Below are 16,305 nucleotides of genomic sequence, written 5' to 3'. Positions count from 1 at the left end.
GCCGGAGCCGTGCGGGGCTCGGACGGCGGCGCCGCCGGGGCCGGAGCGGTGCCAGGGCCGGACCCGGCGCTGCCCATCCCCATCCCCGGGCTGCTGACCCCTCTTAGGGTGCCCCTGGCTTCGGGGCAGTGCTGGGTGAGGGTGGTCCTTGCTGAGGGATGGGTTTTTACATCCCGGGACTGTGTGTGCGTGTGCGGGGCAGGTGGGCACCGCCGCCCCCGCGCATCCCGCGCAGAGCCCGTCCAGGCAGCGCGGCCGCTTGAGCTGTGCCTCCGTTTTAATTTTCCTTTTTTTTTTTTTTTTTTTCCTTCCTGGCTTTCCTTTTTTATTTTTTTTCCCTCTCGCTGCTTTCCCTCCCCTCCCGTTTGACGTGCGTGGTTTTGGTGCAATGCGAATTATCTTCATTCAGTCAGGAGGGGCAGCGCCAGGCAGCAGAGCAGCGGCGGGGCTGCCTCCTCCTTCTTCCTCCTCCTCCTCCGCTTTCTCCTCTTCCTCCTCCTCCTCCTCCTCCTCCTCCCATTGCCATAACAACCACGCACAGCCGCTCCGCACCGCACCGCGCCCGGCAGGCTGAGCATCCCATGGGGCCCCGCACGGGGGTGGGGGAAGAGAAACACTGACCTCCCTCCAAAAGAGAAAAAAAAAAAAAAAGAAAAAAAGAAAGAAAGAAAGAAAAGAAAAACAAACAAACAAACAACAAAAAAAAGAGGGACTTTTCGGCGGGGCGGGTCAGTCAGGGAGCAAAGTGACCCCGGGACGCGGGTGCGCGCAGGGGGACGGAGAGACGGGGCAGCCCCGGCAGCGGCTCCGCGGGGGGAGCGCGGAGGAGGGGAGGGAAGGGAGGGAAGGGAGGGAAGAGAAAGTTGGGAGGAAATAGCCCAGGAAAAGTGACACTCGCGGAGCCCGCCGGAGCGCGGAGGAAATAAAAGCGGCGGCGGGCAGGAAGTGTGAGGAGGAGGAGGAGGAAGAGGAGAAGAAGGAGGCGGAGGAGGAGGAAAAAGAAGAAGAAACAGCAGCAGCCGCTGCCGCCGCGGCAGAAAAGAAAGCAAAAGCCGCCCGAGGGTTCGGAGCCGGCGGCGCGGCATCCGCGGGGCTGCGCGGCGCGGCCATGGCCCGGGAGAACGGGGACGGCGGCGGCTCCTGGAAGAAGCAGGCGGAGGACATCAAGAAGATCTTCGAGTTCAAGGAGACGCTGGGGACGTAGGTGGCGGGATTGGGCTGCGGGGCCGGTGGCGGGCGCTGTCCCTTCCCGCGGGGATGCGCGGTCCCTGCGCGGATGGGTGCGGGTCTCTGCGCGGGTCTCTGCGCGGGCATTTGCGCACCCGCGCCCCGCGCATCCATTCGAGCGACATGGGAACACGGAGGAAAATAGAATTAATTGTGGGGCAGGAGCTGGGCTAGCATCACCCCTCGCCCTCCCTACATGCCCCACCAAAGAAGCGATGAAACACCCCAAGTGTTTTAAAATATTCATAGAAAGAGGAGACAGGGGGAGGTTTTTTCTTGATAGTGCAACTGTAAATAAATGCGGTCTGACTCGCACGCTTCCCCTAAAGCCGATGGCTGCAGCTATTCGTGGACAGACAAGCAGAAATAATCGGAGTGGATTGGATGTGTTTTAGCTACGATGCTTAAATGTTGCTGGGCTTTATTTGTTTTATTTATAGTGGCGGGGCATAAAGATTAGTAAAACGTTAGAGTTGGTTTGTTGGGGTTTTTTTTTTGTTTTGTTTTTTTTTGAAGGCTGAGAAAAAACACGCACAGATGGTGCAAGGAAGCGGGGTACAGGCTGGAGCCTTTTTGGCTGAGCAAAGAGTTTTATTTTTGTTTAAAGTCATTTTCTCACTCAGGATATGACAGAGGTAGGGAGCCGGGAGTGCTGGAGGAGCCGGCGCACGGGCTGTGTGTGTGTATACACTGAAATTAGAGTTGGGTTGTATTGCCAGGGCTCCTCGTAGCCGTGTCCCCACCGCTCTAATTGAAACTTCCAGCGTGTCTCCAAACGAAGCGCTCTTAATCCCGAGCAGTGCTTTTCCTAAGCTCCCTGCCGCTTCCAAAACGCAGCTGAACAAGTTTTGACTGTAATATCTGAGTTTTAAATTTTTTTTTTTTGCGTTTTAAATATTAATATTTGAGTTTCTTTCTGCTGCCAAGGGAAGGCTCCCTACAAGCAGGGTATTTCTGGTTCGTGGGCTCGCTGGTTTCCTATAAACAGGCTGGAGGTTTAACATGGAGCTGGGTCAGCTGGATAGCAGGGCCCTCAGGAATACACCGGCTTAGGAAATCACATAAATGTCTGTCCAGGTCTCTGAAGAAGCAAAATGCAGCGTAAGAGCCAAGTGTTGTGATGGATCCTTGTCACCCTCATTGAGTTTTTGCTGTGAGAATTCCGTGCTGGGAGAGACGTGCCCTTGCTTGGGCACCTTAGGTGTGCAGTGCCCTTCCTGAGCAAAAGGGTGCTGGGGAGGAAAGTTTGAATGCTCTGAGGTTTGTTGGAGCCGCAGGACAATTCACTGGGGTTCCCACTGCACATCTCTCTGAGATCTCTGTGGCTGTGGTGTTGAAGCCACCTGCAAGGGTTAATTTGTGCTGCTGAGGGGGTTCAGGAGGAATTAATGCTGTGGCCTTGATCAGATCCCTGTGTAGTTAATGGGAGCTGGTGTAGGTCCCAAGGAAGGTAAAGCTGGTCAGAGTTAATAGTTATGCATATTAGCATGGCTGTTGCAAATTAAATTCATTAAATTTGGCCAATTAGTGCCTCAAACTATCAAGTGAGCCTCACAGTTTGGTGAGTCCTTTCTGATGGGAGTGGAAGCTGTGAAGTTTTCAAACTTGACTTAACAGTCAATCTAGAAAGTTTTAGAAAATTAAAATAATTGGATTACGAACCTGGGCCCACATAAAGAAAATAGAGCTGTTTTCTTTTCAGCCATAGCTGTATTTAATTATGAATATCTGTGTGTTCAGCAGCCTGCACGTGGGTTACCTTCTGGTTGTGCATTCCTTGGCTTCCAAGGGCAGGCTGATCATTAGAAGATTTGAATCTGAGTTTTGGTTCTGTCCTTGGCCACCCACCAGTGCAGCACCTGCAGTTCCTACCAGGCCTGGTGTGACTTACCAGGATGTGAAGCTTCTGAAAAATTTAGGCCATTGCTGTGCAAATCATTAAAGTGCCTGTTCCATTTCCACTGAAGGCAGTGGAGGGAGGTTCACTGATTTGAGCAGCAGATACACAGGGTCCAGGAGCCTAAATGATGGGAAACATTCTCAATTACTGATAAGGAAGTATTTAAATAGGAATTAAGCTATATAAGTAGAAATATCTTTAAAGTATTTGCACCAAAACGTTTTCCTCTGGCATTATTTAGGAGCAGGGTTAAAATCTGCTTTGATCCCTCCTGCACTGTAAAGCTGAACTATGTTGGACAGCCAACACTTGATCTCACTGGCTAAAAGATTTTTCTTTAGCATGGAGTGAAAAACTTGGCATGTCACATGAAATGCACTGGATTGTAGTAACTGTATTTTGCATTTCTCTGCCATTCCATTTCAGGATGCCAAAGTGCTAAAAGCACTTTTAACAGAAAAAATAGTCCTTTTTCATGCAGCTGTCTTAACTGCCTGTGGTAAAATTGGCTAGAGAAAGAAAAGTATTAAATCCTCAAATCAGGGAAGAAAGTGAAAAAGAAACTTTAAAAGCATATTTTATTTCAAGTGCATTGATTTGTGAATGTTAAATCTGTGTGTACACCTTAATAATGGTTTGCTCTCAGAAAAGAGCCTTTCATCTGGATAAAAGCTCTTCAACAGATCTTTAACACGGGAGAGTTGAAATTTGCTGGAATTATTAAAAAGATCCAAAGTCAGTTAATCATTACATCATTTGGGCTTCAAGGAAACTCTAATGAGTAGCCAGCTCTCCCTTCCAGAGCTGGAATAAATTATTTACACATCTCTGTAAATCATGTCTAGCCACACTGATGCTGAAATTGAACTGGATGTCATGTCCAGATGTAAGAAAGCAGCTCTTTTCCACCCAAAGATTTGTTTGCTTTGGTGGCTGGGGTCTGTGTTGTTTGCTCTGCTTTCTGCTGTTGGACAATAATATTTTTCTAAAGAAATTCCAGCAATGCAGTGGTCGGCTCAGATGTTCTCAAACCTGTATTTACCCTGTTCTGTATTTATGCAGATATTAAAGCATGTGCAATCTTTTTGGGGCTGCCATCTCAAAAGAAGAGTGTTAACAAAAGATTTTGGTAATATTAGTCAGTATTAGTGTATTTTATAATACATGATTATTGCTATAGTTTATATGTCCTTATATTACAATATGAATGCTGGTCCTGACCCATTCTTGGCCTGTGCCACTCCATGTGGGACTGCACCACACTCCATGTGCACAGGTTCATTGAGTGCCCCTTTTGGAACTGGACTGGTTTGCTGCTAAGCCATTGACAATGAAATTACAAATAATGAAAAAGTAGCTAGGAAAAAATAAGCAAAATAAGTCAAAGATAAAATAAAACCGTAGCAACGGGCCAGGTCCTCAACTAATGTAATTTAGAGTCCCTTCCAAGTCAATACAGGTGTGCTTGAGGAAAGAAGAGGATCTGACTCTTGTCTCTTTGAATTTCCACGAATTCACCTATTGTGGCTCTATTCAGTTGTCCCTGGAAGACAAATTGAGAGGAGAATTGAAGGCCTATATGGAAAGGAGGATTTCTGCCCCAGCCCTTGAGAGATGTGAAGTTTCACAATAGCAGGTATCTGATAAGATGAGTGATCACAGAAATATCACTTGTCCCCCTCCACATTTAAGATATATTATGTCTAAGGCATTTTAAACCTTAGATTTTGACATCTGAGAAATAATAAGAAACACCATGCCACCCAGCAGTCAAAGAGGAAGGTTCCATCACTTGATCTGCCTAATTAGATCAACCCATATTTCTAAGATATCTGTAATTAAGCCTAATTGACATCAGAGTTCTAATATTTAGAAAGGCTCAAACTTAGTAGCTATGAAAATACCAGTGCTGTCCTTAAAACTGATGTGGTGGATTCCTTAAAGCTTAGTGAGGGTAACAGAGGGAGCTGCATGGATATGGCCATCACATAGAGCTGGGTGAGAAGACAAGTACACTTCAAATAAGTTTCCTAAATTACAGTATAGAGAAAACATACGGTTGGTTCTGTTTTTCTCTCTTCTCTGGGGCTCTGTGGTAATTTTTGGTTCATCTTTGTCACTTCCATACTCTTATCCCATTTGATGGGCTCCTGGCACCCTCCATGGCTCTTCCACGCACCAGTACGTGCTGGTTCATGCTGTGGGATGAAGTCACTCCTCATCCTCCTCTCAGATCTCTTTTCTCTCTCCCACACCCACGTGCACACGAGCACACACCTGGTCAGGAACCCGTATGTGCTGTCTGCTGTGTGTCTGTACGTGCTGTCTGCTCTGTCTGTCCTCTCACGTCCTCCGCGGCGCCTTCCCCTCCCTGCAGCCTCACCCTGCCTCTCCTGAGCTCCTCCTGCTCCTGGCTGGCTTTGGGAGCTCAGACCCTCATGGGGGCTGTGCCTTGGCTCCCAGCAGTGAGAAGGGGCTGGCGGCAAGGACAAGATCTGGCAGGGACCCCTTTCTGGAGTTCAGGGCTGGGAGGTACCAGATCCTGCCTTTCCATCAGCTGGCTGCCAAAAGCACTCATGCTGGACTCACACAACAGATCATTTCACTTGAGGCACCATGCAAGTTACTCAGTTCTTCCCTTCTGATTTTGGAAGTTCTCAAGGCATGAAGAAAGACGTTGATATTTGTGTTTTCCTTGGCTCGATGCCCCCTGTGATGATTGAGGGGTTTGTCTGATTTTCAAGTTTCTGCTGACATTCCCAGCAATTGCTGCCTCTCTTTTATGGCACCTCAGTGAGGCAGCAGTGGCTCTTTCAGATTGTTTCATATTTTCCTCAGTTCAGTATTTTCCTTTTTTTTTTTTTAAACTAAAGAAATATTTCACCAAAAAAATCTTCAGGGGAGCAAATGCAGTAGGCTGAAGTTGAGGTGCAGCTTTTCAGGAGCAAAGCTGATGAGCCACTGGAGCAAACCATGAAGGCAAGTGGATCTCATCTCCTCTGGGATGAATTTCTGGGAGCTCTGAAAGCTCTCAGGCTACAAGCAGTAGGAAAGTGCCTCTTGTCCTTGTTTACAGAGGAAGAGAGTTCATGGTCATTTCTGACCTTACAATCCATAACTCTGGGAATCTCTCTGTCAAACCCATGTGGGGTCAGGGATAATTCTTTCTAAGAGGTGCTTATAGCACCTCTCTCAAATCTGTGGGAGGAGTGAAAGCTGAGGTCCAAATATTAATGTTTAACTTAGTGGTGTGAAACAACTCAGATGTTTTAGTTTGTGTATTCTATTTAGTGAAAGCAGAAAAATACTGTTAGGACTCCTTTAAGGTGATGCATTTTGTTTTAATCCCATTTGCTATCTCCTGGCATAGGTTTCTATCCAGTTTGTTCTTGAAGGCTTAAAAATAATGAGTTGGTATCTTTTGATGTAAATTGTTGGTCTTCCTTGAACAGTTAGAGAAAATAACAGGTCTCAGGGCTCAGCTGGAATTGAAATGGGAAAGAAAGAAAAGTAAGATGGCCAATGGATTTAAAGGCTGCTGGTGAGGATTGGGAAAAAAATTGGCAGCCATTGGTGGGAAGGGATTTTTGACAGCTCTCCAGCTCTGGTTCACAGGTGCATTTTGGAAAGTGCTTGTTTGGGGCAACAGTGTAGCCTAAAGGCCAATTTTCTTTCATCATGTGAAATTAAGGTTTCAGAATACTCAATCAACAAAGCTTTCTGGTGAATACATAACTCTGGAGACACACAGTTGCTGTATTGTCAGCTCACGTATGTGCTCATGCTTCCTTTATCAGCCTGTTTGTCTGCTAGTTTTGATGCCTTGCCTCATTTTTTTCCCTGCCTTGTCTCTTTTTCTGTGGATATTCTCTTTCAAGTATGCCTTGGTCCTGTCTGAGCTCACCTGCATGCCTGTGCAGCCAAGGGGACAGTAAGATATTAGGGTTGGGTTGGAATAGACAGTTTGGGTTTTCTCCTGCTATTTGTTGCTTAGGAAAATGTGATCCTTGCCTTGGCCAACACTTAATCTCAGTCCTCAGGACTTCAATATAACAAATATTTATTCCATGACTTCTCTTTGTGTAGGGTGAAGCATGCACAAAAACATTGGTGTGTTTTGGCAGCCACAGTGGTAGCTGACATCCCAAAAGCTCCCAACAAGCAAAACCCAGAAGGCTGAGAAGTGGTGGACTGGGCAGAACCCAACTCTTTGGAACCCTACAGCAATCCTTTAACCAAAAGTCTCTTGTTCCCATCACAGCCACAACACAGTGGGTGTGAGAGCCTTCTTCTCCTGCCATCTGGAGCAGCCTGTCTGCTTCCTTCACCCTCCATCTGCTTTCACACAGGAGCTGAAAGATCTCTCCATGTATGTCTTCCTTCCTTTTTGCCTCTTTTTCTCTCCACCTTGGTTACTGACCTCAATTATTTTTGTTGTCCTTCACACCCAGTTCTCCTGACTACGTGCAGAATATTAGTTGGGGTTACTTAATCCTTTCAAGCATCCAAGGATACAAGGATACAATTAATATTGAATAAAGTAGTATTGTTTTGGTCTGCTTGACAATAACAGGCATTTATAATAGGATTCTGGATTTATTGCCAGTAATGGTATTCACTTAACCAGTGACTCACAGTTTATATTCATGATTACTTAATAGGACCTAATTTTCTAGTCATTTTAGATACCAGGAAAACAAGTTGGAACTAAGTGGGTGCTGTTAGTAAACAGGTAATGAGTGAAAGGAGGGATAAAAAATTCCTCGGGGCAGCGATCTGTCATTTTCATTGGAATTCAAACCACCTTGCATTTCAGTGCTTCTCTGTAAATAATAATTAACAACAATAACAATAATTTGCAAACATATGTGTGTGATTGGGCTGTTGTTGAGTGACAAATAGCTGGCTTAGCAATCAGAATATGTCTCATTTCTAGCAATCATAGCGTTCCTTAAAACCTTTCCATCAAATCTTAACACCAATATGTTTTTTTATTATCTGACTTGGCGGTTCCTATAATTTTCCTACGAATGTTGTGCCAATCACTTTTGAAAAAGAAAGCTATAAATAACAGATTGTTAATAAACTTTTGAAGGCCCTTTCACTGATGTTTCCACGTTGAAAGCTGCATATTGAGTTTTATGCCAGAATTACTCACCAAACAGATTGTATAAGGTTAAATCAAAATAATGCTCTTAAGCAGAATTTTTTGGCTGAGTTAAAAAGCCTGTTTTCTTCTTCCTTTTTTTTTTTAACACTGGATGTGCTAAGAAAAAGCTACTGGGAAGCTCTGTTTTGGGTCTGATCTATGTGTAGAACAGCTGAGCACAGTGCTGGGGATCCTCTGTAATAATAGCTCACTGATTTTGCTTGATCTTTTCCTGAGCAATATCATGGGCCACAGCTAAAATATCAACAGTTTAAGACAACTGGACTGCATAAGATAAGCTCTTAAAATAAATTTTTCAAGAGTGAAATGAGAAGAATCAAGTAAAGAGAAAACATGCTGGCTTAGTTGTATTGAGGATTTATTTCTATTTTAATTTTTGTTTTCTTATATTCCCAATTGGAGATAAACCAATTTCAATCTTCTTAAGAGTCTCCAGGAGGAACAAAAAGGAGGTGCTTTTAATGATGCAAATGACCAGGAGCAGCAACAGGGTAAAGAATTTGTGGCCTCTCCCAGCTTGATGGGAGATGCCACAATTCTTCAAGGAAGACCAACAATTCCTTTCCTTTGCATTTTTTTTCCACAGGATTCTTCTCATTTGCTTACTTTTAATGCTCCCACTAATTTAAGTTGAGGATTTGAAGATATATTCTTTCAAGCCTGAACACCCAAAAGTTGGGAATTACATCTGAATCTTAACTCCAGCCTTATGGAGGGCACTCTCCTGCTTCTTTTAGTAGTGGGCACTGTGTCAGCACCAAGGTCCTCAAAATCTATTTATTTGTATGTGATTCACCCAGGGTCATCACACATAAATCATTTTTACTAGCTAAGGCTTGGAGATGCAGAGCACTGTCTCTGGGCTGTTGGTAACAGCGTGGGTGCTTTATTGCTGTGTTGTTTCAGCTGCTCAGAGGAATCCAGAGCTGCCCAGAGCTATAAAGAGCTGGAACAGTCCAAGCAGCTCTTGGGGTGATGTAGGATTGCTCCCAGCAGGATCCCAGCTTCCCAGCCCAGCTTAAATAATTCAAAGGACCAAGCTTCAACCAGGCATGTTTTCCATACAAACTCACCAGCTGTGACCCTGCTGCCCCACTGTGATGGGCAAGGGCAGAAATCATGGAATCTGTTGGATGAAAAAATGTGAAAAAAACCCGAAATTACATAGAAAATCCAAACAACGCAAAAGAGAGCTGAAGGGAGAGGAGAGCACTTGGAGGCTTTGCAGCCACATGGAAAACTCCTCTGGGGAAGGCAGAGGTTGCTAATCAAATTCAGCCGTAGTTGAGAGAGGTTGCTGGAGCATCCCTGGATGGTCCTTCACTGTTATTTTGAGTTGGCTTGGAGATTTCCTTCCACTGCTCACTCTTGTCTTCTCCTGCCTCTCAGTGTAAGTAGCTCAGCCATGAAGCCTGTGGTGTTTTGGGAATTTCAGGCACAGCAAAGTGCCTGGTGTGTGCTGCCAGTGGCACAGGACACTGTGAGCTCATTAAACTCCATTTGTGCTCTCCACGCTGTTTTCTTGAAGAACACCTGTACAAATTCAAAGGCTTTGTCTTTCACTTTGGGACATTTTGTAGCTGCAGCCTGAGCTATCTTAAGGACTATCTAAAGCTCTGGGATCAGCATCAGCCTTACACCTCTGCTTTAATGGGATTTTTTGCCATAGGGGTGTAATTAATTTGTTCAACTTTTTTTTTTTTTTTTTTTTTTGAGGGGAAAATCTGACACTGTTAAGCTTTTCATGGGCTGATGATGAGCATCACAAAAACACCACCTCCTTCCCTGGGTGTAAGCCACAGTGTTTTGAGACACCTTCTCTAGCATAATTACATAGCAACCTGAATATTGCAAAGCAAACAAGCTCTCCCTCCCAAAATAAAATGCTCTCAAATGTAAAAAAAGCACCATGAAACAACACAAACCCTCTTATCTCTTCCAGGGAGAGAAGAGGGGGGGCAAACAACACACAGCTTGTTAGCCAAGTTGCTTGAAGCACTATGAGAAGATGCTTAGATAAAAACATTAATGGAGCAGAAAAACAGTGTGGCTCCTTTTGGCCTAATGACCCAGGCACTGGAGCAAAAGAGGAATAATTTAGAAGGAAGGGAAATGTCCCCTGTCACAGGTTTGACTTATGCCTTTTAGGAAGGAAGAGGCTATATATTTAGGTGTCAGGGGAGATGTACCAAGAAATGAGCTGAAAAAAATGGTTCTCAAAATCACATAGACACAGGGTATAGAGGTACTGCAGGGAGACTTCTGGTCTTGGGCATGTCAAGGTGTATCTGGAGTAATTTTACTGGCTAATTTTCCTGTCCACAGCCATGTAATTTATGTCATAGACATAAATTTTATGCTCTTAAGCGAGAGACCCTGAAAGAAAAAAAATCTTGGAGAACTTTGTAGGCAAGTCCAGTGAATGAGTGTCTCTGATGAATCTTGTATTTTTAATGGAAAGCAATGAAAGTGATTAAAGGATTCCTGAGTAAGAGCTGAGATGATTTGTGCCCAGAAAGCAAATTTGCTCCCTTTTGCTACTGCTGGAAGGGAACACAACAGGCACTAAAGCTGAGAACAGGCTGGTTCTGCAGGTGAGGGGAGAGATGAAAGGAGAGCAAAGGGGCAAAGCAGAGCAGTGGGATTCAGCTGCAGCTTAATTGACTCTAGAGACTTTTAAATCCCCCTCCTTGTTCATGAGCTGGCAAAATTCATAGACTTGGGTCTTTTGGACAGGACAGCTTGTACTGCACCAGTACACTTCCATCATATTCAGTGACCACTAAAATGAGTGGCAGCTTCAGTGCCAGTGTTTGCCCTGGAGATTGTGGGGTGTTGTGACATCTTAGTTTTGGACTGCCACGTGGTTGTGAGGAAGGTGGAGGAGCCCTCTATATACATATAAGTAGATACAGTGTCTGTGTGTGTGTGTGTGTAATATTATATATATACATATATATATATATATATATAGTATATAAATGTATGTATACCCACATATTAAAAATACTATTTATATAGTATTTTTACTATATATTTATTGATACTATACTATACTATGCTATACTATATATATACTATATATATTATAGTGTATATATAGTATATACTATATATATAGTATATATATAGTATTATATACTCTATATAATGCTATATATTATTTATTATTATAGATACATAGAGATATATGGCCATAAATAGCATTTTTTTTGCCAAACAGCCCATTCTTTGGCTTCATTAATGAATGCATAGACAATGAATTGTGCCATTTGGCAAAAGCTGTTTAAGAGCATTGTGAATATTGTTAATTTATTCTGTAGTTTGAATTTCTCTTCATATTTAGGTTACATTTAGGGGGAGGCAGAAACTGTGTGGTGCCCCTGTGCTCAATTAGCTAATGGGGATGAACCCAGACTAATAAGAAGTTAAAAGCACAATGGTCCTTCCCTCTCCTCCTGTCCTCCATCTCCACATTACCTCTGCTACAGCAAATCCCTGCTTTCCATCTCTTGTCTAAAACCTGCAGTTTTGGCTTTGGAGGGTGCCTGTAAAATGTGTATTTAGATGTCTCCTTGTGTGTTGGCTTTGTGGTCACAGTAGATCTTCCTGAAGTCAGAGGGTGGCACACACAAAAGCACTACTGGTTCTCTCTTATTTTCTCTTCAAGAATTTGTAGCATCTCAACGTTGCTGTAAAATTCTGCCTTTGATTTCCACAGCTTGGAGGTTTTCCTCCAAGAGAAGCCCCTGCTACTCAGCAGCAGGCTGGAAAAGCAGCATTGTGCACTCCTTACTCTCAGCTTTCAAACATCATTATAAAGTTATAAGTCTGTGAAGGAACAGTTTGCAACCCCACAACAGAAGAGGAAGGGGCTGAACACATGCCACAGGACAGTTCCCATCTTCTGCCAGCTCAGCTGTTTGCAGGGGTGTGCTGTGAACTTATTTAATGAAATAATACAGGTTAAAAATAGTCCTCTAAAAAGGAGGTGGGGGAAGGGGAGAAGTACAGAATACAAGAAGTTTTATTTGTTTTCATTCCATGGATGCTATAAATCAGTGGAGAAGTCAGTTGGAGTTTTTTTTTTCCCCCTTCTGTGTTGCATCGTTAAAAAATCATCAGCCACTACACTGAAATGGTTTGCAAGAGAGACTTTGGCAGGAGCAATTTCTGCTTGAGAACAATAAAAAATTAGTAGATGCCAGGTTGAGTTCATGTGTCAGTGGTTACTGAATTCAACTTAAGAGCTGTAAATGGAACCAATCATCATTTCTTAATGAGCTATATGAGAACAAAGAATCACAATGCTTGAATAATCTGTCACGTCTCTATCAGTGCTGCTTAAGCAATTACTCAGTTTGTTCAGTGGTTTGACAGGTAACATGACAAAAATCAATGTATGAAGCAGATTAAATGTAAATATGAGGCAGTTTTTATTTTTTGCCCCCCCCCCCAAGGACGCCATTCTAAAGCCTTGTGTTTTTTATCCTTACAATCCCCACCCAGACACCTGTTCTCAGTGGTACTGCTTGGATGAACTGCTACATGGCCCATAGTGACATTATTCACCAGATCATTTGTCTTTAATCCATCTCTGGTCTAATGAGACTGTCGTCTGGGCCTCAGTAAAAATGAATGATGCATTTCTCTGATGTACAGTGTAAGTATGTTTTTCACTGCTGAGGCTGTATTTTCCCAGGGTCCTTAAAGAAATCCATGCCATTTAGTGTATATATTTCTGAATATTTTATTCATTTGGCAGCTAAAATAGGAGAAACTTGGTATGAATTCCCTAGGAGCTGAGTAACAACCATTGTACCTGGAGCTGATACCATCACCTCTTTTAATAGCAGAGTTTTCAGCAGACCGTGACTGGGATGGTCCCATCCTTGTCTGTAGTGGTGGGAATCTGCAGCAAAAACTGATAACAGCTGTCACAGTGGTCACAGTGCCATGTTCAGCAGCTGATCTTACCCTCTTCTTGTTCAGCTGGTCCTACCCTTACTGCTCTTACCCTTTTCTTCCCCAAATGTGTCCTCAATACTTTGAACGAAGCTGTGGCGCAGAAGAGACAATTTTCCCCCCCTGTGAAATGTTTCCACCTCTTGTCTTCTTCAAGGGGAACTCAGAGATTTTTGTTCCCTGCACAAATAACTCCTGAATTCCCTCAGTCCATTTGTGTTTTATATAATCTACAAGATGCCATTGACACACCTGGCTGTGTATCTCATCCCGCCTCTTGTACTGTCACCACGTTCTCAACACAGATGTCATAACAACTTTGAGGGAATTGTGAGTGCTTTTCTTTTTATTTCAGCCAAGGTGACAGTGTTCCAAGAAGCCTTTTAAATACACCAGGGGACTGTGTTATGGAAGAGAATGGTATTTCTTAACTTATTGTTACCATGTTTCTATAAATTTTGAGCAAATCACGTCCTTACAAAATCTGTGATACTGAAAACTCGTATGCTTATATTTTAGCTACATTAATGCATGACATATGGACTTCCAATAGTGTCTGGTTATTCAGTTTCTGCTCAACATCTTGTATTTTGTGGTGACTGTTGAAGAATCTGAATATGTCTGGTATTTCCTTATCTATTATTGGTGTTGCTGTAGTGTTTAGATTGTGGTTTGTTGGCTAAGTGTCAAATACTCATGGCTTCATTAAGAAACAGATGTACAGGTCTACACTTTGTTTTTGTAGCTGCACTTCTGACATATTGTAAATGTCCTTAATTGATTTTGTTCAGGATAATACCATCTGCTGGCATCTGTTTCTGCTGTGGCTCTTACTGGATACTTGTGTGCATCATGGTCTATAGGGACAAATTACAGAGTGTCAGCAAGGTATTATGTCCACCTTTTTTTTTTTCTGAAATAAATGAAAGCAGAGTTTGAACATTGGACAGCCTACTACCTACATAATTTCATACCTAGATTAATACGGTTTATTACAGAAATCATATTTCAGGCAAAAATTGGGCCCTCTGTCCATGTTGAGCTCTCTTAATGTATTGTTGGTGTGTCTGCAAATATAGCAAAAGTTGTAGATTGGGAGAAGAAGAGTCTTTGGCTTTATATTTGTCTCCCCATTGATCATGGAGAGGTGTGGAATACACTTCTAGATCTTCCTGAAGCCTTTACACAAAACTGTCTAAGAAATAGTCAAAATAGTCAAAATAAGTGATGTTAACACGTCGCTTACTGTGTCTGTAAAGCTGATGGTCTTCTTGTAAGCCTTTAACATAGCTAGATATGTTCTGATGTGAAGATTTTGGTGGCAGAAGCAGTTCTGGATATGCGCTAGATGAGAATTCTGCTGAAGGTGTTAGCAGGAAAATATGTGCTGTCTCCTGAAAGTCCAGAACAAAATTCCTATTTTTGAGTAGTCTGCTGTCCTGTTGAATTTAGCTCTCCATATTCCACCCTGTTCTTCCTAGGTAGAATCAGTATTTATGGTGGATTTTATTGCAGTTGCTGTGTCTGTGTCTGAACTGTGAAATGCAGCAGAAATTTCATTTCCTGGCATTCCCTGTCTCTGCTCACGACAAGTGCAGGCAAGCATCAAAAATTACATAGGTCAGGATTTATCTGTAGTGCCCTGACTCTGTTCCCAATAAAAGTAGTGAGAGTTGGCCTTTGATGTCAATGAGACAGCGTTCATCCAATTTTGAGATGCTTATGACCCCTTTACCTCTCCAGACCTCACACATGCAGTGGTGACAGGGAGAAGCAGGGTCATGCAGAGAAGTGAGAGTTCTCCAAATACCATTGCAGGCAGGGAGAGGGTTGTGCTCAGTGTTTCAGTGGAAGTGGGTCAGCAGCCTGAAATACTTGTGTCCCAGCAGGGCTGGATTGCCCTTGAGCTGGAGTAGCCTTTGCTTCATTGGGTGAAAACGAAATTCCAAGGAGCCTTCATGGCTGTGCATGTGTGTTGGAGCTCATATGAAAGTAATGGCAAAGGCTCTCCTTTGACTTTGGCAATCACTTTCTTTGACCCTGCTGTGGCTGGTCTTTCCATGCTGATGTCTGCAGGACTGGTGCTCCCATGCTGGTACCCACTCAGGAGTCAGACCTTGTAAAGTCATGAGCTTTAGGGATGATGTGGACTAATGGTGGAGACGTGTATTGGGTCGAAGAGCACTAGATAACAACTAGGGAGACTTGGGTTTTGTTTCTGACTATGGCACTGGCCTTTTTTTGTGACCTTGGAGAAGCTGCAGCACCTCACTGTCCTGTTTTCCCCATCTGTCAAACAGCTCCTGACCTACTTTGTAACTCACTTTGAGATCTAACTCATTAAAGCTTGCTATGTGAGATGTTCAGAATGTACTGTGCAAGGTGTTGTTTTTGTCATTGTAATGTGGTAAGAATCTCCCCTCTTGTATCCAAGCATGTTGGGAACTCAGCTGCAATGCCTGTGTTTGGCAGATGATGCTTTGTGGGGAGCACAAAGCCAGAATCTGATCCCTTTCCTAGAAATACCACTTCAAAAAGAAGTGGACAGCTCCACCTCAAAAACACTAGAAATGGGATAAGAGAGTAAACCCAACTGGAGTGCATTTTGTTTTCTGAAACTGTTCCTATCTTTCAGTGTGCAGGGAAGCCCAGCAAGGCAGAAAGACCTTCCAGAAATGTCTCTGAGCACTCAGCACCAGCCAGTGATGGGTTTTGTAGTATAGGTTCATCAGTGGATGGACATTAAGGAGACACCTGTAGGAAACTGTGAAGCTGTGGGGCAGTTTCCCCCTCCTGTGCAGTCTGTTATAGGTGGGAGTCAGAGAATAGCAGCCCTTTTAGCATCACACTGCCAACAATGGGATTTGCAGAGCAGGATGAGGATTTGTGCTGCCCTGAAGAGCCCTCCAATGATAAGACAACGTAGTCTTGCCTTGAAGACACATCTGCAGCATTAGCAGTGTGTTGTGTTATCTGCTAATTATATTTTTTAATGTCTCAGTGTTTGTGCTGCTTGGAAATCAGTTCAGTAACTTAAGCCAGC

The 16,305-nt window shown here is 43.6% G+C and overlaps 1 protein-coding gene across 3 annotated transcripts in view; it reads left to right on the top strand.

Moving 5' to 3' along the window:
* Window positions 1–886: 886 nt before the first annotated feature.
* The window catches only part of CAMK1D (calcium/calmodulin dependent protein kinase ID), a 221,187-nt gene continuing 205,768 nt past the window's right edge, over window positions 887–16,305 (top strand). For all 3 annotated transcript variants that reach the window (XM_030959829.1, XM_030959827.1, XM_030959828.1), the window contains exon 1: window positions 887–1,200. In XM_030959829.1, the coding sequence (XP_030815689.1) occupies window positions 1,109–1,200 (92 nt within the window). In that variant the 5' untranslated portion in view covers window positions 887–1,108. The remainder of the gene's footprint in view (window positions 1,201–16,305) is intronic.

Source organism: Camarhynchus parvulus, chromosome 1A (assembly GCF_901933205.1).
Source record: "Camarhynchus parvulus chromosome 1A, STF_HiC, whole genome shotgun sequence".
Classification (NCBI taxonomy): Eukaryota; Metazoa; Chordata; class Aves; order Passeriformes; family Thraupidae; genus Camarhynchus; species Camarhynchus parvulus.
This window is presented reverse-complemented; position numbering and strand designations above follow the sequence as displayed.